Source organism: Myxocyprinus asiaticus, chromosome 37 (assembly GCF_019703515.2).
Source record: "Myxocyprinus asiaticus isolate MX2 ecotype Aquarium Trade chromosome 37, UBuf_Myxa_2, whole genome shotgun sequence".
Classification (NCBI taxonomy): domain Eukaryota; kingdom Metazoa; phylum Chordata; class Actinopteri; order Cypriniformes; family Catostomidae; genus Myxocyprinus; species Myxocyprinus asiaticus.
This window is the reverse complement of record NC_059380.1, coordinates 8208583-8229883: the sequence shown is the minus strand read 5'-3', so window position 1 is coordinate 8229883 and position 21301 is coordinate 8208583. Positions and strand designations below refer to the sequence as shown.

At 37.3% G+C, this 21301-nt stretch overlaps 1 protein-coding gene across 4 annotated transcripts in view; it reads left to right on the top strand.

The window, feature by feature from the left end:
- LOC127428209 (extracellular sulfatase Sulf-2-like) overlaps window positions 1-21301 on the top strand; it is a 53822-nt gene that overhangs the window by 18589 nt on the left and 13932 nt on the right. For 3 of the 4 annotated variants that reach the window (XM_051676402.1, XM_051676401.1, XM_051676399.1), the window contains exons 1-5: window positions 13722-14090; window positions 17109-17346; window positions 19228-19467; window positions 20168-20319; window positions 20813-20982. In XM_051676402.1, the coding sequence (XP_051532362.1) occupies window positions 17163-17346; window positions 19228-19467; window positions 20168-20319; window positions 20813-20982 (746 nt within the window). In that variant the 5' untranslated portion in view covers window positions 13722-14090; window positions 17109-17162. Of the gene's footprint in view, window positions 1-13721; window positions 14091-17108; window positions 17347-19227; window positions 19468-20167; window positions 20320-20812; window positions 20983-21301 lie in introns of those variants that run through there. The other variant, XM_051676400.1, reaches the window with a different exon arrangement.

Sequence of the window (21301 nt, the reverse complement as noted above, 5' to 3'; positions counted from 1 at the left end):
GTTTTATTTTTTTAATTTATGAAATCAACACACAGAGATTACTTTCTACTAACTGGACAAATATGTTATAAACTATTAATTTTTATAATATTTAACAATTTTATAATCTCGGACAACCTTATTTAACAGTGACCCTTAAATGGACTTGTGGTGTGACAGATACCTCAAATTTTCCAGTTAATATGAACTCTGCATGAGTAACGTGGATCAAAGAATTAGCTAAATTTAGTTTTAGATGGACTATAGCATGTCCCACTGTAGGACATGTCAACTTTACATTAATATTTTCTGTAAACTATTTGTATGCTCATGTTACAATATTTGAGTACATTTCAAGCTAGTTAAAGCATCCTGATGCCTTAAAGGAACAGTTGACCCAAAAATGAAAATTCTCATTATTCACTCACCCTGATGCCATCCCAGATGTGTATGAGTGTCTTTCTTCAGCAGAACATAAATTAGGTTTTTAAAAGAAGATAGAGCTCTGTCAGGTTCTTATAATAAAGCAAATGGGTGCCAGCACTTTGACGGTCCAAAAGTCACATTTAGGCAGCATAAAAGTAATCCACAAAACTCCAGTCGATCAATTAATGTCTTCTGGAGTAAATTGATATGTTTGTGTAAAAATTAAATCGATAATTAAAACTTTATTAACTTTAAAAAGTGCTTCCTGCCAGCAGTTGACGCATCAAGTAGCTGTGCAAAACGTTTTAACTTAAAATATAAAACTTTTTAACTTTAAATTGACGCTTCCATCCATGCTCTGATTCAGTTTGAATTGGTGAGAGTTCAGCCATTTCAAATAGCATCAAAACCCTGGACCGAAGCGCCAATTTAAAGTTAAAAACGTTTTAATTATCAGCTTGTTTTTTACATAAACCTACTGATTCGCTTCAGAAGACATTCACTGATCGACTGGAGTCGTGTGGATTACTTTTATGCTGCTTAAATGTGATGTTTACTTGCATAATAAGGACCTGACAGAGCTCTATCTTCTTCTAAAAATCTTCATTTGTGTTCTGCTGAAGAAAGACAGTCATACACATCTGGGATGGCATCAGGGTGAGTGAATAATGAGAGAATTTTCATTTTTGGGTGAACTATTCCTTTAAATCTGTTGTACATTTGCCATCATCCATATTGGGAATAGGACCAAAGATTAATATCAGGATGAGAGTGTTCAGGGTCATTAACTTAATAGCCTAAGCTTTAAAACCAGTCCATCTATTCACTCACTCTAATGTCTAGAGTCATTCACTGTCACAATTTATGGCCTGTTTTATAGAGGTTGGGTCAGACTTGGCCTCTCATCAAGTACCTTTAGCTTTGAGTAGCTCTTTCCTCCTCACATCTCCCAGATGATCTCCCATTCCTCCCAAACCTCTCCATTAGTGGTGGCAACCACCTGCGCTGGCCTATTTGTGAATGTAATGACCACTGTGGTCGGGAGAAAAGTAAATGAAGGGAAAAGGCAATGGAAATTGTGGGAATGGTAATAGTCTTTTTTACAGGTTACAGATTACGATCATCAAAGCTGCAGTTTAGAGGGTCCAGTTTTGCTACAGGGTAAAAGACACACACACACACAGAGCACCGACAATAGCATCATTAACAAAATGGGCTTTAGTGCCATGGCTCCTAATGGTTGGTGACTAAATGGGGAGACTATTGTAAACCAAATACCATGTAATGATTAGGTACAGTATTAGCTAAATGTATATACAGTATGTGGGAACTGTGCAGAACTACAAGACTGTGAATTTAACATTTTTCACAAGGGCAAGAACAACTGCCATGAAAAATTGGGAATGACATAATCGAATATAAGATGATGGAAAAACATAAAATCATTGATTTAAAGTATAGAATCAATATAGTTTACGTTTATTGCAAAATATTCATATATATACAAATAAGTAGTTTGAGAGAGTAGGGAGACCAACTCGATTGCATCAATTATGAGCTCTTTTGGTGCGGTTTGTTTGCCACGATTGGTGGATTTTCCCACCATGATCATGGGTAGTGTAATTCTTTAACAGGAATTCTGCTATTAAATTAGATTTTTTTTTTAAACTACGTTGAAATAACACAGACTGATGGCTTCATGGGAAGCATATACCATCGATTAACAACCTCGGAGCTCACGGTATGGCTGTTTTTAAAGGTTTATACATTTTCGTTAAAAACTGTTTCCCTATGGATAAAATTAATAGTATTTCTACTTCCGGAATCAGACTGTGGCACTCTATTAATATCAAAGGCATGGTGACATCAACATGGTAATTTAAACAACACATGACAGCATGCTTTACTGTTACATTGTTGGCTAACCTTGACATTATATTTATCGTACTCCATTTGTTGAGTTCATAAAACTCTCATGTCTAATCTGTGGCTTAACTTGTTGAAAAAAACAGTGCTGTTTGAATTACTGGAATTTCTAGAGAAGCTGGCTCTTACTCTATCCAGAATGGGTTTGTCATGGTTGTTAAGTCATGGGTTGTTGGTAATGTGATTGAATATATTAGTGTTATGTTAAACATACAAAGCAATGGAAATATCCATATGCCCAGAAGAATGACAATTAATGATTTTCACCAGATGTTTTATAAATTTTGCACTTGTGTGTGAGAGAGATTAGGTGATTTATTTCCATGAAATATGTATGTTTTGGTAATATGAGTGTGAGAAAGCTCTTTCAAAATGGATTACACATTAAATCCAAACTCTGCAGGGAGAATAAATGATAGTGATAAGAACTGTCCAGGGAATCCATCCATAATACTTTGTTAATCTGAAGCTGTAATGTCATACTAAATCAACTATTTCCAACACAGGAATGGAGAAATAATCAAAGAGAGAGAGTGACCGAGCAATGACTCAGATGTGCCAAAAAGCGATTAAGATTAAGAAGCTGGGCTTTTTGTTATAGGAGCAAACACTGAGGCACACTGCAAGTGTAATTCAAGAAGTCGTAGATGGAAACCCCATGACTGTCTTTTTAAATTCATTGCATTTCACTTTGGGTTCTTAGGAGCATATGTAAGTCCACTTTTCAACATTGTTTTGACTGTTCTTTTGCTTATAAGAGAACAAAATTAGTTTATTTATGCTCTCTACAGTATCTGAAACATTCCAAGGTCTATATTTCAAAACTGTTCCACGTTTCATGATGTGTTTCATGCCTATAAAGTATCCCTAGACAATCAAAAAACTTTATATCTGATTAGCTGAGACTCATGTGTGCTGGGCATCGGACCTTACCTAATTCCTCTTTTTAAGCTCCCATCCATCCCTGCTGTCCTTGAAGCCCTTGTGTGTTTTTGGCGATGAGGGTTGCAACATGTATAGATTTTGGAGGGGCTACCACTAAGCCTTCTAATCTAACCACAAAGAGAAGGAAGGGAGAATGAGAAGAGGATTAGGATGAGGAAAGTCAAAAAAGGAAAATACCAACCAGCTCCACATCCCCATGGACCATCTCCGATGAAGATTAGAAAATCCCCACAATGGCCACACTGACAGTGGGAAGCCCAAATAAACTATTTCTAATGTTCATGTGCTGCAATCCGCAGGGTTCAGAGGTGTTGGATGGGATAAGTACACTTTCTGCTGAGAGCTGCTCCTTTGTGGGTGGAACATTGAAGATGTCTCTGTTTTTTTTTTTTTTTTTTTTTTTTAACGTTCGGTTTAGTTTTAGTTAATTTAATTTGTTTATAAATATTTTTAGGGCTATCAGTCAGTTACAAATTTGTATTGAATTAATTACATGGTATGCCGATTAATCAAATCAATCAGAAATAATCACAAATATCAGTATTTGCTGAAAAAGTCGCCTAATAAAGATAATACAATATATAATAATCAAAATAAGTTTATAATACATTTCTGGGCTGTCAATCCATTAAAGTTTTTAACCAAATTAATTACATGAAATGCAGATTAATTTATTGAATTAATCATATATTTCAATATTCGCTTAAAAAAGCCCCCAAATAAAGATAAATCAATGTATAATAATCAAAATAATTATGAAAATTAATAGTTAAAAGTATAATTATAAAAACTGCTTATAAAATAAATAATTCATATTTTTAATTAATTATAAAAATTGATATTGAAAAATTCCTAATACGGTGGCTTGATTAATTGTGTTAATTTTTTAACACATAATTTGTTGACATAATCATACTGAAATAATGCAATAAATTGAAAGCCTTTATATTTTTAATTTCTTTTTTATCTTTGGAAAATGCCTAGTTTTATTTTAGTTTTTATTTCCGTTTTAGTTCTTTTTAGTTTTAGTTGTCAGCTTTTAAAGCAATAGTTAACTTTAAATGGAGAGTTCTGTTATCATTTACTCACCCTCATGTATTTTTTCCGTGGAACACAAAAATAAATGTTAACCATTCACTTTCATTGTGTGGGAAAAAGATGCAATGAAAGTGAATTGTGAATGAGGTTAGTAACATGATGAGGGTGAGTAAATGATGACAGTATTTTCAAACTGTACAGCACCACAAATTGATCCATTAGCCTATGACGACACACAAAACACTTTATCAAGTAGTGTTGGGTACAGGTCCTGAAGAGCATGCTTGTTGTCACGTAAGCCGAAAGTATTATAAAAGCACCACAAAACTACATGTTTGCTTCAGCAATTGCATTTTACATCTCACATTTACTTTTTATGACACTATTGGTTAGGTTTAGGTTTAAAGGAATAGTTCACGCAAAAATGAAAATTTGCTGATAATTTACTCACCCTCAGGTCATCCAAGATGCATCTGAGTTCCTTTCTTCATCAAAAACAGAATTTAAGATTTTTAGGATTTCATTTCAGGCCTCCTCCTTTCATTGCATCTTTTTAGATACATCTTGGATGGCATGAGGGTGAGTAAATTATCAGCAAATTTTCATTTTTGGGTGAACTATTCGTTTAAGGCTTAGGGTAGTGAGGTTGATTTTGTTGATTTAAACAATGAAAATTTAACTTGCTTTTAGCGCCGCTCTGTGGACATTTTACCTCGGAACTGCCGTAACTACATAATATAATTTTGCAAAAATATCGCCACTGTCACATAGTTTTCATGAGCTCAGGATGAAAAAATTATTATTATATAATGAAAAATAATGTTTTCAAAAAGGTTTCCAGGCAGATGAGATGCTCAAATAAACAGCAATATTTTGGTAGCGCCAAAGAATCAACCTACTAATGACGTATACTTATAGCTGACTAGGATAGAAGAAAACATTTTAACACAGAAAAAATACGGCTCTTGCTGCATTAGAATATGTAAATGAAGTAGCCAGTTACTCTCCCCTCACTTTTTCTTTCTATTTTTTTCTTACTCCATCTCCTTCTCATGTTAGAATAGGATGAGTGCAGCCTGCGCTCTAAGATAGACTAATTTTCAAGGATTTTTCTGGCCTTTACCAGAGGAAAAACACAGAGGTTTAAACATTTAGCCAGAATTGGGCCATTTTCACCTCCAGCTGCTTCTTTTAAGAGCCAGATATCCAGGGTCTGAAAGAAACCCTATGGAGGCAAAATCACAGCGCTGTTGATAATTTGTATGTGGTCCCTCTGTCACAGGACAGAAGGAGCGAGGTAAAGTGGCCTTACCAGATCAGGGTAACCCCCACTCTTAGGACCACCATGTTTGCATAGTGCATGTCATATGGTTACCGATTGCAACGGAGGAGAGAAACTGGATTCCTCTGCTCCTAATGGCAAAAGTGCCACACATACCAGTTGTTAATCAGTCACTGGTTACACGCTGCAATTAGTAAGGGCAGCAGTTATCAGTACCTACTGCATAGCTCTCTACAACGCTTTGTTCTGATTGGTCAATATCTGCATTCTGCAGCCAATATTTTGTAGAATGAGTGCTAAACTGTCTAATTGAACGTTGTCCCTGGCAACTAATCACATACACTTTGCTGGTTTCTTTCTCATAGCACTCTGTGATCTCTTTGTTTTCACTTGATAAAATTATTTCAATTTTTCAAGTCCATTTATTTCTTATTGGCAGAGGCTATTTGCACTTAGTGCAAATAGAGACAGATGCTATTTTCACTAAGTGTAAAAAGCAACAAAAAAACTTCTTTGCACTAAGTGCAAATAGCGTTAGATGCTATTTGCGCTCTAGTGCAAATAGTGGCAAATACTCTTACACCCCTGTTTAAATACTAACATATGGTATAGTGGTATCACTGTAGCATTTTTATTGGGTTTATTTGGAGTCCCACAGACACCCTACACCAACCCCTACCACTACCCCACAAAAGTTAACAATGGTTTTACTACACTAACCATAATATCACCATGGTAATTTTCTAGTAAAATCATAGTAACCACAAAATTAAAAATGGTTAATCTTAACTACTATTAAAAACATGTTACTGTAGTAATACCATGGATTAAAATTAAACATTAAAACCACCTGCCTAATATTGTGTAGGTCCCCCCCATGCTGCCAAAACAGCGCCAACCCGCATCTCAGAATAGCATTCTGAGATGATATTCTTCTCACCACAATTGTACAGAGCAGTTATCTGAGTTACTGTAGACTTTGTCAGTTCGAACCAGTCTGGCCACTCTTATCAAAAAGGCATTTCTATCCACAGAACTGCCACTCACTGGATGTTTTTTTGTATTTGGCACCATTTGGAATCAATTTTAGAAACTGTTGCGCATGAAAATCGCAGGAGATCAGCAGTTACAGAAATACTCAAACCAGCCCATCTGGCACCAACAATCACCCATACCATTATTTAATCAGCCAATCGTGTGGCAGCAGTGCAGTGCATAAAATCATGCAGATACGGGTCAGGAGCTTCAGTTAATGTTCACATCAACCATCACAATGGGGAAAAATTAGATCTCAGTGATTTGGACTGTGGCATGATTGTTTGTGCCAGACAAGCTGGTTTGAATATTTCTGTAACGGCTGATCTCCTGCGATTTTCATGCGCAACAGTTTCTAAAATTGACTCCAAATGGTGCCAAATACAAAAAAACATCCAGTGAGTGGCAGTTCTGTGGATAGAAATGCCTTTTTGATAAGAGTGGCCAGACTGGTTCGAACTGACAAAGTCTACGGTAACTCAGATAACTGCACTTTACAATTGTGCTGAGAAGAAGAGCATCTCAGAATGCTATTCTGAGATACGGGTTGGCGCTGTTTTGGCTGCACGAGGGGGACCTACACAGTAATAGTGTAACGTGTAGGCAGGCTGAAGACACAGGAGCAGACAAAGACGATGAAGTGTGAGAACCCAAGTGCAGTTTATTTACATGAGTGATATCCAAAAACATGAATCCAAAACAAACATAAACGACTTGACTTGACTTGACTTGACACAATGTTACAATAACACAATACTTGACAAATGACAACGGTAAACATGAGGGCTTAAATACATGAACACAGGTAACTACAAGACAGAGACAACCAATGACAAGACTAAACTAATAAACATGAAAACAAGGCAATGAAACAAGAACCAATGATAAAACAGAACTGATAACAAGACTATTAAACATAGACTAATGAAGAGACAGGACTAATAAAAATAGTGGAACAAAAGGGTCACATGACAGTAACATGACATGGAACCAATAAGAACAAAACACATGAAAACATGGCAGGAACAAAGAACTTCGTTTTCAAAATAAAAGACATGAACAAAAACACACGAAAACGTGACAATTAGACAGGTGGTTTTAATGTTGTGGCTGATCGTGTATATAGTTTCTACATGTTGGTTACTACAACATTACTACAGTAAAACCATGGTTAATTTTATCCAGATCAAATCCTTCTCTCAACTCCCCGACCTTCACTGTGACCAAATCACTGTGAGGAATCTCTTTTATTTATTACTATAAGTAGTACTATAGGAAATATTAAGAGTAGAGACATGGGACAAAGTATGTTAAGGGGTGGGATTCGAACCCAAATCTCCAGCATGACAACACATTCACATACCGTTGTTACACCCAGAGCTACTACAGTTGCACATGGGGGTGCAGTTTGTCATAAAATCCTTTGTTTCCACCAGACTGTTGGAGCACAAATAGTCAGTTACTTATCCAATCTCTTAATCTACTAAATGTCTAACCCATTAACCAGTTTAATGTCTCTGCCCCATTGCGAAAAATTCAAATATGCCCGCTTTCATTTGATCAGCAGTTGACCCCAAATAAATCTGTCATGGCTGTCTTGAGTTTGGTCTGAGCAGTGAAGAAGAAGAAGAAGAAGAAGAAGAAGAAGTTTATTTTATATAGCGCCTTTCCCAAGCTCAAGGTCACTTTACAATTTGATATTTCATTGAAACAATTAGATTGATACAAACACACACATAAATATATATATATATATATATATATATATATACATATATATATAAAGACATCAATATCAGGTATCTGTTAAATCTGAGATGGTAAGTCAAAATGTGTAGAAAAAAATATGTTTTCAGTTGATACTTGAAAGCAGTTAAAGAGGAGATATTGCGAAGATTAAGAGGTAGTGAGTTCACAGTTTAGAAGCAACAACACAGAATGACCTACCGCCCACTGTGGCCAGTTTAAATCTAGGAATTGACAAAAGACCAAGTTCAGAGGATCTGAGAGGCCAAAGTGGGAGATATGGGTGAAGTAAATCAGATAAATAAGTTGGGGAAAGACCATTTAAAGCCTTAAATGTGAGAAAGAGTACTTTGTATTTAATGCGAGATGCAACAGGCAGCCAGTGGAGATCATGCAGAAGAGGTGTAATGTGATTAGAACGCTTAGTGAAGGTGAGGACTCTTGCTGCAGCATTTTTAACATATTGTAGCCTAGCAATGCTTTTTTTGGTTAAGCCAAGCAGGGTATTGCAATGATCCAGGTGTGATGTGATCGATGCATGCACTTGGGTTTCAGCATCAGCCAAGGTGAGAGAAGATCGGAGGCGTGCAATATTCCGTAGATGGAAAAAAGCATTTTTAACGACAATGGAAATGTGAGAATCAAAAGAAAGAGTTAATTCAAATAGGATGCCAAGATTACGGACAGTGTGGGAGGGCTTGATATGAACCCCATCATTGTCGATACAGGTCCAACCTTTTTACTTGCACATTAGTTCCAATTATCAGTATTTCAGATTTATTTGTATTTAGTTTGAGGAAATTCATGAACATTCATTGTTTAATGTCACTAATACATGCAATGTGTGAAGCAGGAGGAGAAGGTGAGTCAGGTAAATTTGAATGTCATCAGCGTAGCAGTGAAAGTTTAGGCCATGTTTACAGATTATGTGACCAAGTGGGAGTATATAGATAATAAACAGTAATGGTCCAAGGACTGAACCTTGTGGAACACCTTGTGTGATAAGAGCAGTGGTAGATTTATACTTCTGTATAGTAATGAAATATTTTCTGTCAGGGAGGTAAGTAAGCCAAGTAAGAACTGAACCAGTGATGCCAGTTTCACAGAGACGAGAGATAAGGATATCATGGCACACAGTGTCAAAAGCTGAGTTTAAATCAAGAAGAATAAAAATATTTGTAGACCCAGAATCCACAGACAAGAGGATGTCATTAACTACCCGGAGAAGAGCCGTCTCAGTGCTGTGTGATGTGCGGAAACAAGACTGGTAAGGTTCATAAAGATTATTAGAATGTAAATAAGAATGCAGGTGAGTGGCCACTACTCTTTCTAAGATTTTTGATAAGAAGGGCAGATTTGATATTGGCCTGTAATTATTGAAATTATTGAGCAGTGGTGGGCGGAGTTAGTGTAAATAGCCTCTGCCAACAAGATGGGCTATTTGCACTTAGTGTAAATAGACACTCTGTTTTGGATTTGGTTAGTAGCTGTGTAATAGGATAATGTACTGTCAGGCGGTCATTATCTCAAAATAAACCTCATCAGCATGATCATCCTGTCAGGATTTATTTTGCGATAATGATGGTAATAATAATTTTCAGTCTCAAAATAAAAATTATTTCCCCTCAAATCAAACCCATTTCCGATATTATTATTTTTTTTTTTAAATAAGATCCTTTGCTAAAAATAATAATTTTTTGTTGCCTTATCTTTGTGCTAGATTCATTTGATGTCTGCTCCTATCTCCTCCCTTTGTTCATGTTTGATAATTCTGTTAGTGTAAATAATTCTTCAGCGAGAGCTACAAAACATGGCTTTCATCTGTTCGTTATTAGCCAATCACTATTCTGACCTTTCTTTGGTGTAGTTTGAAGAAGAAACAGAAAGAGCTTGTCATAAACTCACTCTGACATCAGTTAAAAGAAACTCGTGTTTGCTGGATTTACAAGTGGTAAATTTGAAAAAATAAAAATAAAATAATAATAATAATAAAAAAAATTTTTTTTTTTAAAAAAGGCACTTTCATATATCCACAGATACATGCTTGGAATGAAAAGAATATAGAACATTTCTTATGTGAGCTCTGCATCAGCTAGAAAAAGTGTCAGTGCTTGCATATAAGAAAGCTTTATGTCTCAAAATTGTTCTCTGTTGCTGTCAGCATGGTTGTGTGATGTGTCTCTGAGGGTAATATTTTAGTGGTGATTACAGGCATGTGGTGTTGACACAGACCAACCAAATTAGCTTAAATGTATGATTTAAATGCCCTTGGTGTTCAAACAATGCTGACATGCATCGTTTCGGTTCAAGTGTGCTGTTTATCATACTGCTGATCCAGGCAGAAAACACCTCCAGTTGCTCTCAATAATTGTACGTTCAATATTTGCCCGAGTAAAATGCCCCTCTGCAACTGCTCCCGGCATCATTAAAACTCTCAAATCAATTTTTGTAGTTGCCATGGCACATATGTTCCACTCCGTAATGTTGGGAACAAATCGGGAATGATGGATCCTGAGGTTGACCAAATCCGACGCAAGCCCCTTTGGCCACATTTTATCACAAAAGGGCCCGATGTACAGTATTCAACTGGAGAATCCACATACCCACCCCCAGCCCACTTTAAATTTGCTGGCAGATAAAGGTCTTCTCTGTGAAAGAGGCTTGTCACACCATTTGCATCTGAATGCCAACGGCTGTTGGCAAATTCAAGGAGACTTTGGAAAGTTTGCATACTGAAGCAGAGGGTGGATGCACAATCCCCAAACCATGCCAGCATAGTTATGAGTTCAGAAAGTAGACGGTGATGTTGGTAACTGTGAAGCCAAGGGCACGAGAGTCAGACACTTTAACAGTTCAAGTGAGCCTTATTTCATGTGTATTTGTTGGCTCTTAGTGGTTATTGTTGTTGGACACGCATGAAAATCACCCAGAGCAAAAGCTTTAAGATGTTGCATTTAATATAATATTAAATGCACTATTTCTATATTTCTGCATTTTATACTTTGGGCAAGTTTTCTGTTGTCTGATTTTGTGTGAGATTTGTTACATAATCCATTACCGGCTTATCCAATGTGTGCAAGTGTTCATGTCTGTTTACGTTTTGTCGATTTAAAAAAAAAATCTCATCTCATCCAAATGCAGCGTATTGGTTTGCATATAGGCCTAAATGAGATAACTGAATATGTTTACATACAGGATCTTACACCGATTATGCTCAACAAGCCGACAACATGTGTATGGTCATTTAAACACCTTAAATAGCTTTTTTTTTTTTATCCCTGTAAGGTCATAAATTATTTAAGCAAAAACGATCGACACACATAGCACCGATTTCGCCATTCTTACCATCTTAGCCAATGTGTGCAGTGTTGTGTACAGGGACTTAAAATGGTTCAAGGAATGAAACAAAAACCATTTTTCAAAATTTTTTTGAACAAAATCCCTTTCAATTGTTCCAGAGTGAAAACATTATTTTAAATGCTGGTAACTGGTTAATAACCAGTTAATTTTGTTGCAAAAATGTTTTTCATTAAACCAAGAACTAAAGGGTTTATCATAGTAAATTCTTGAAATTACACCATTTCATTTTGCCTGAAAGAATAAGGCTTCTCCCTTTTTAGTACAACACAAGCATGAACTTTGTTTCTGAAGGAAACTGCTAGTTTAAAAACCAATAAAAAACAACAAATAAAACAATCATTCTGCCCACATAAAGTGTCGTTTAGTCCAGTCACGGCCACGCTATTAATACATTTTAGGTGGCCAAATGAATATATATATTATTTTCACCCAATTGTGGAATTCTCAATTCCCAGTGCACTTTTAAGTCCTCGTGGTCACGTAGTGATTAGGCTCTATCCGGGTGGCAGAGGACGAATCCCAGTTGCCTCCACGTCTGAGACCATCAACCCGCACATCATATCACATGGCTTGTTGAGCGCGTTGCCACGGAGACATGGCACGTGTGGAGGCTTCACGCCATCCACTGCAGCAACCACGCTCAACTCACCACGCGCCCCACCGAGAACGAACCACATTATAGCGACCACGAGGAGGTTACCCCATGTGACTCTACCCTCCCTAGCAACTGGGCCAATTTGGTTGCTTAGGAGACCTGGCTGGAGTCACTCAGCACACCCTGGGATTTGAACTAGCGAACTAGCAAACTCCAGGGGTGGTAGCCAGCGTCTTTTACCACTGAGCTACCCAGGCCCAAATGAATATTTAATATTTAAATATTTTTTGGGATATATTTAATAGTAAGAATACATTTATTGAAAAGACATTACTTTATAATTTAATTCTTTTTAAATTATTGCTTATTTTAAGTGAGGCAAGTCCCTTATTTTGAGCTTATTTTTCCAAAACAGGTGCCTTGTTTCTCTTCAGAGATCTGGTAACACTGCAACTGGTATAACACCCACTCTTAGCACAGAGTACTGTTGTTTTAAAAAGAACGTTAATAACCATTCTTTTATTTAGTTTTAATAGGTTTCCATTTAAAAAAGATGAACGCTGGTGAACGCTGGACCCGGAGCGGAAAAATTCTGTTTCTGCTCAGAATGAACCAAAATGATAAACATTTAGCTTTTAGTCCCTGGTGTGCCAATGCCTGTTTATGTTTTGACATCAAAAGCAGAGAGCAACCGATGTATGTTCTCTTACATTGTCATAAGCTGATTTTTGGTAGTTAGCAGCGTATTGGTATTTGTACACTCACTATTTTGATTATGCAGGGTTGATTAAAAAATTACTCTGCCTTTCATTCTAGCTCAAAATGTATAAATGCAATTGCATTGTTTCTGAATGCATTGGCAAAATATCCAATGTGTTGTTTAAAACTGGTTTACTGAAGTCCAAATTAATCTTAACCTTGGTTTGCCACACCAAAATCATGTCACCCCAATTTACAATGCAATTTGCTCAAAATGCTGACAACAGCACAACGCAAAAGAACAGGCTGGCAACACAGTAGATTTGATATGGAGTATCTGCTATAGCATGCCATTTTACAGCAAGCCTTCTTGTCATAAATTATTCTCACTGGTTTGGTGGTTATGATGAGTCCCTAAAATCACACGGGATTGCTTAAAATTCAAGATCTCTGCTGAAGAATTTGTAGCAATTGGTAACAATGTTTGCATTCCTTGTCTGGACAAAAACATCTCCTATTTGTCTAGCTAAAGCCGTTTAAGATTTTCTCAAGCTGTTGTTTTTATCAATTGCCAGCAACGAGTCCTGAAGAGGGAAATGGAGGGGGGCCGGGGTGAACAGAGCAGCCAAGAGAATTTAAAACAGGAGATGCACAAGGTCAGACCTCATCCATTCCCCTGAGAGAGAACAATGACTGAGGAGAGAGCTGGAATTAACATGGACTGAATGCAGCTGTGTGTGAGTGTTTGTGAGGGTGAGAGAGACGGAGATAGTGGGAGAAACTGAAAAAGAGAGAGGTTGAGTGGCAGAGAAAACACAGAAAAGTGATGCCGGGTAGAAGGCTCTGACAGATATGATTTAAAATACCCTTAGACAATTTGTTCAGATGAGAGGGTCCAGAGATGAACAGTGGGAGACCTTCAGAGTATCTCTTGGAAAAAGTTTTGGTTGTTAGTTTGTCCTGCGGGAGGGTGACCTTTGTGTTTTCACCTCTGCCCTGAGGACTGCGGTGTGCCGAGATCTACTGCACTTCTGGCCTTGACCACTTTAACTCTATAAGGTAAGATTATGAGACTCAAGAGGATACACTAGAAAAAGTGGTAACATGCAGTTGTAACCTTAAGGAGCTATTTCTACCTGACCTAACCCTTAAAATGAATTTGTTGGTGTAACCCTATGTATTCAGGTTGATTCATTGATGTTTAATAAAACCAGTTAATTTAGATGTTACCACATGAAGCAAATTTTTAGGTTAACATTTTTGCAGTGTACACTAACTTAAGGTAACCTAAAATATGCTCCATGTGCTATATCTCAAAGTCAAAAAATTTTATTTAACATGACTAAATCAAATTAGGTTACACCAACTAAATTAAATTTAAGAGTTAGATCAAGTTCTTTTATTGCATCTTTTTTCCAATAGAACTGAATGGTGACTGAGGCTAGCTTTCTGCCTAATTTCTGCTTTTGCATTCCACTGAAGAAAAAAAAAGTTATTTAGAACAACACGAGGGTGAGTAAATTATGACAGAATTTTCGTTTTTGGATCATTTATCCCTTTAATACTTAAAAGGGATGCTGTGGCGTCCATTTTGGTTTGTGTTTCATGGGACAACACTGTGGGAGATGGATGGGGTCTCCAAAAAGAACTCTAATTCGTGTCTTGGCATATGTTTCCTCCTCAATGCTCACAGTTGGTGGTGTGCTGGGTTAATGCTGTGTTAAGAAGCTACAAAATCCTTGTATTGTATTTGACTATCTGTTATTATACTTTTTTACAATTACACTTGTTGCTTGTTGCATTTTTATACCTAAAATGCATAATCTCACAAGGGGAAGATGTCACAAGGGCTATATCTCAGTAACTTAAAGGTTAAGAGTCAAAAGTCCAATTACACAAATAGTTTTTACACTGTTTGCAGTTTCAGAGTTGCAGTTTGTTTTGTGTTTCATAATTGTGTTACTGTTTAAATGTAGCGGAAAAGCCAAAAAAAGACTGTAATGGCTGGTTTAACAGGCTGTTTAATGGCCATTGTGACAACTTACCCATATAGTGTGACAACATTACTCGCTATTGGGTCAACGATAAAAAATCAATGCGTGTACAATGAACTGTACTTTTTACTGGGGAAAAGATGGTTGAAATATTCAATTCAACAATACAACAAAAATATTCAACTTTTTGTAGCCAAGATTTTATAGTATTTGCCTATAAAGAAATTAACTTTCAAAAATAAACCTGAGAAAAAAAATCACTGGAGTAAAATCAACCTCATAGAATGAACGTTACTATAACTACATTTTTGCAAACTTTTACATGCCATGTTCTGCATTTCGTCACAGTTTGCTGGTGAAATTAACACTAGAGACACTACAAGAACTGTGCGTTTTATTCACTTTCACACAAATCAAACAACCACTTATTATCACTTTATTTCCACACTATTACTCACATTTGAAAAGCGATACATTTTAACACTTGTATTACAGACTCACCTACATTTACACAGTTATTCCAATGTTATTAGCTGGAACAGTAGCTCACTGGATAGACTGTGGACTTTGGACTCTGAAGTCCGTAGTATGAGCCCAGCCAAGCACGCATGCTGACGTTCATGAGTTTAGGCTGAGTAAAACAGTGACAACTAGCCCCCAGTCTCCCCTACTCCATTTAGCAATTTCTACTGAGATAAGGGTCAAAATACTACCCCAACCCAAGCTGTAAGATCAGTATAAACACGAATCTACACATTTCCATAACAGATTTGTATCAGACATCTCACACCCTCCTCCTTCCAATACATTAACGCTCAACTGTCTTCTCTAATAATGACCCCGTCCTCCGCTAACCTTTGGCCTGTGTCATTTACCCTCTCTCTGATTTCTTTTGGCTCATAGCCCACTGTCATTAGCATCCACACCAGCTGCCGTATGTTCCACCGAGACGATCGTTGCACATCAGCACTGGCTTGCCAGTCTCTGAGCATCATTAATGATTAATTAATGCTGAGCATCATAAATATGATCATTTGTATGGAAGAGCTCTTCAGTTACTGACTGTGGTAATCAAAAACCCAAAGGAGAGAACTGGAGGGTAATTTGAGACAGGGGTGACTGGGAGAGTTTGTGTGTTTATGATCATATAATGCCACTGTCAATAAATGCCAATTTGAGTTAACGCTCTTTGGAAAAATACTGTCCTGAGAAATGCTCTAGATGTTCATTATCCACTGTTATTAGTTTATAAAACTGATGGAGAAGTTATTTAAACTGAATGAATTATTTTACTTGCTCGATTTCAGCCATTTTGCTAACATTCACCATACTGCTTTCCAAAACTCGTCCCTCCAAAGATATGTCAGTAAACTCAATCCAGTCTCATGACAGGTCATAATAATAGTACAAGATGACAAAATCGTATGAGTTGGCTCGTACAAAAACGTATGACTTTTCCTCCCATTGAGCAAAACTAACGCACCATTGGACGATGTTATTATACATTTTCCTAAGTTTAACCCCTTACCCAAACCCTAAACCTAACCATAATTTTTTTTAGGAAAATGACTGTTGTGTACCACTGAAGAGAAAAACATCAGGGTTTGGAACATGACGAGGGAATTTTAGATAGAAGGTTAGCTAAAATGTTATGCCTGTATTGTATCAATTTGTTGGTTTGTCTAAATGTTGTATCTTTTCATATGAGCCAAGTTGTAGGATATCTTATGATTTTTCCATCTCGATGCTATGTTTGTAAACTCAGTATCAGCAAACCAGAACATGCAACATTTTTCACAAGCAAATAACCTTTCTGATTTGTTAAGGATCTGACTTCTGATCTGGTTTGTGATTGGCTAAAAAAGTATGGGACGCTCCCCTGACTATTTTTTACAGTTTACAGAGACTAGGGCTGTCACAAAGACAGGTGAGAGTACTCAGGGCAAATTTCAGGGATATCTTTCAGCTAGTAGGGATGATTTATATGTGATATTCCCAAAAAATCACATGGAGCACCTTTAAACATGGTTATATTTCAGTTTGAGTACAAAAACTAAATTCCTGTTTTGTTCTCCATTTATAGGTTGGGAAGACACTGTCACATAACTAGCGTTGGAGGTGAAAGACAGATTAAAGCATGGCAGTTGGGTGGAGACCAGCCACCCTTCTCCTTATCTTCATCCTAACGTTCCTCCTCTACCTCTCGGATGGAACAATGTACCACTCTGGTCAGAGGCTGAGGTCTCGTCTTCAGAGGGATCGACGGAATGTTCATCCAAACATCATACTCATTCTTACCGATGACCAGGACATTGAACTTGGTGCGCTGCCCAGCTAACAAATTTTTGTTATTAAAAAGTTTTCCAAACAATTTCATTGTGGTAGTGGCAACATGAAAAAGTCAGAATGTTATTTAAATGTTATAACATGACATTCCTGAAAATGTAAAAATTCCTAAAAACTTAATTTGGAAAACGTAATAGGGATGTTTCATTAATGTCTTTTTAACATTTGTTCCAGTCCTTGGCTTTATACAGTTGCAATCAAAATTATTCAACCCCCCTGACCAGCAGTACATTCTGGTGATGTGAATTAAAACACATCAACTAAAACCTCAGTAAAGGTGATGTCAAAAATATTCAACCCCCAAAGTCAATCATTTGTGGAGCATCCTTTACCCTTAATAACAGCAAATAAATGTTTCAGGTGAGTGTTCTCAGGCTTCGGACACCTCTCATTTAGAATTTTTACACATTTCTCACGAGCAAAAGCTTCCAGCTCATTGACATTCTTTGGTTTCTGTGCTGCCACTGCTTCCTTGAAATCCCAACAAAGGTTTGCAATGGAATTTTAATGATGGACTGAAAGGGCCATTTAAGGACATTCCACGACCTATCCCTGAACCAGATTTTGGACAACTTGGATGTGTCCTTGGTGTTATTGTCTTGCTGGAAAGTCTAGTGATCACCGAGCTTCAATTTACACACTGAAGGCATCACATTTTTCATGCCAAAATGGCTTGATACTTGAAAGAATCCATGGTGTCAGTCACCTAGTCAGGATAGCCTTTTCCTGCAGCTGCAAAACACCCCCATAACAGGACTGACCCACCTCCATGCTTGACTGTGGGGATGGTGTCGTTCTTGTCATCACCTTGTCATATTACTCCAGACGTACTGCTGACCCATGGGTCTAAAACTCATTTTCAGTTTAGTGTCATACATCTATAAAACCTTCTTCCAGGACTCCACAGGTCTTTCCTAATTACTTCTTGAATATTCAGTCAACTGGAGTCAACATTCCCCTTTGCTTTCTTCCACACCCCAAGAAGGTTTCTGTTGTACCATATTTAAAAAATTTATGAATGGTGCTGCCAACTCTGTCTATTGGAAATTGAAGTGCCTTGGAAATGTACTTTTAGCCATGACCTTTCTTGTGTAATGAAATAATCTCCTCTATTAGCTTTTGAGTCAGCTTATTTTTAATTGCATTTTTTGCATAGAAATACATTTTTGCTTACAACGCTAAACTTTAATTTTAATTTTGTTTTAAAACAATTACTTGTGTAGCCTTACATGCAATAAGGGTCGAATAATTATGACATGGCTGTATTTTTTAAAAATCCTGCTATTTAGAAATATTAGGTTATATATTCACACTATGACTTTGAATGTGTCACTCAACTGATATAGAATTTCTGGGTCATCAGAAAAGCTTAACTTTGTAAATCCTTACTGTCTTGGGGGGGTTGAATAATTTCGATTGTAACTGTATAATGTTAGCCAAAGATTTTGGAAAGTTTCCTGTTTGGTGTGTGTTGGTGTATATCGTGTATGCTTGTGGATAGTGTAGACTTATGTATGAGTATGTACAGAACATTATGAATAGCTGAACATTATCAAAATGATTTTATTTGATTCTCTATAGAAAAGCACTCAATAAGAGCAGCAGTATGGACCAACTGCCGGGGTCCATGGTGCCAAATTTGCTGTTTTTCAACTTGTTTTTTGGCACTTTAATCACTGAAGTAGCAACATAATGGCCTCGCTGCATGGTCTTTGTTCAGCCCTTTCATTCAAACTCTTTTAGGGAGGAAATATATGGTCAAGCATCTGTTGCATAAAACAATCAGGATGTCTTTTCGCTATCTCCCTTTCACGCCATCTTTTTCAAAACCACATATATCTCTTTTTTCCCTAAAGGCTCCATGCAGGCCATGAACAAAACAAAGCGTATAATGATGCAAGGTGGCACCCACTTCTCCAATGCATTTGCCACCACCCCTATGTGCTGTCCTTCTCGGTCCTCTATATTGACTGGAAAATATGTCCACAACCATCACACCTACACCAACAATGAGAACTGCTCCTCACCATCCTGGCAGGCCCACCATGAACCACATACCTTTGCTGTCCACCTCAACAATTCTGGTTACAGAACTGGTTAGTACACAGTATGCACTCTGCAACACTAGTAACTTTAAAGGTGCACTTTGACCCCTAAAGAAATGAATACTAATTTTGAAACATATGTATAAAATCATGACCACTCACATGAGATAAAAGCTGTTTTTTCTACAAGGAGACAGTCCCCTCATAGGGGCTGCCATGTTTGGATCACATGACCAGCCATATACTACTTGCTTAATCTCAGTAACCGGCCTGTTATTGGACACTTTCACTCTTGGAATAAATTAATCATGCCTGACAGTGAATAGTGAATTTCTACAAAGAGATCTGTATCTGAAAACCATTGCTATTTGGATGATGCTACATCCACGGCACTAGGTGTCAGTGTAAGTCCAAGTTGCCATACGTAAAAAAAATACTGAGTGCACCTTTAAAGCTGATGTGTGTAATTTTTTTTATGTTAAAACAATGTGGCTCTGTGGTGCTATCAAAACATTGCTCTGTTTGTTTGAGCATCCTGACCAGCCCAACACAGCAACATTGGCTTGACCAATGGTGTGAGTTTGGGGTGGAAATATCTGTTTGTACAACCACTGGAAGGAAATTTCTGGAATATTTTTTTAAATTATTTTATTATTTTAGCAATTTCGTTTGGGGAAGGCTGATATTTCTTGAAGATGCGCTTATGTTTTATGTCATTTTCTGACTTTGAAATAATTGCTTGTTGTTACAGCCTTCTTTGGGAAGTATCTGAATGAGTACAATGGCTCTTATGTGCCTCCTGGCTGGAGGGAATGGGTCGCACTGGTGAAGAACTCACGGTTCTACAACTACACTCTGTGCCGCAATGGTATCCGAGAAAAGCATGGCACAGAGTATCCAAAGGTTGTGTAACGTCTCTTTTCAAAGAGCATCACTAAGCATAGTATGATGAAATTGATCTGTATTTCCTTCATAGACTAAAATGTACAACTCTGGTCTGCTTATTTGCAATATTTCACAAACATATTCACCTCTACTTTTCTTAAAACAAAAAACCTAAAATCGAGGTTACAGTGAGGCACTTACAATTGAAGTGAATGGCGACAATGAAAGTGAATGTGCTTCTGTAAGTGTGTGTGGGGGGGGTGGGGGTGGGCGGCAGGCTTCTGTCGGGTCCATAGCTGATTTCGGAATGGCACACTACCATACGTGGCAGTTTTATGGTAGTAAATACGTACAGCAGAAATAGTAAGAGTTGTATGGTATTACGCCATTTGGAACTTAGCACATCTCTCTGGACAATGCAATTAAAACACTTTTGTGAGAATCCATCAAGGAAATTCTCTGAACAGCACACAAGTACTTTATACCCTTTTTCATTTCATTTGTTTAACAGGACTATCTTACTGACATAATCACAAGAGACAGCATCAACTACTTCCGTATGTCAAAGAGAATTTACCCGCAGAGGCCTGTGATGATGGTTCTGAGTCATGCTGCCCCCCATGGCCCGGAGGATGCAGCACCTCAGTACAGCAGTGCCTTTACCAATGCATCTCAACACATGCAAGTCTCTCTCTCTCACTTTCTCTTAAAAGAATACATGTCAAAATACACAGCCAGTTTATATTCACAACTTCATGTGGTCTCATAAGTCCCATTCAGTATACATTTTTCAGTGTTCAGCTTTGTGTCATGCCATCCTAGTTATGACAGCCTGATAAATAATGCTGACTGTATAGCACAATTGCCACTTTTCTCATTACAGACTAGCTACTTTAAATGAACTAACTCTTATGACTTTATTTTGCTCTTGGTTTATTGCAGGAATAGAGTAATTGTTTCTCTAGTGCCTCTGGCAAATACGTTTATACAGTAGGCTCAA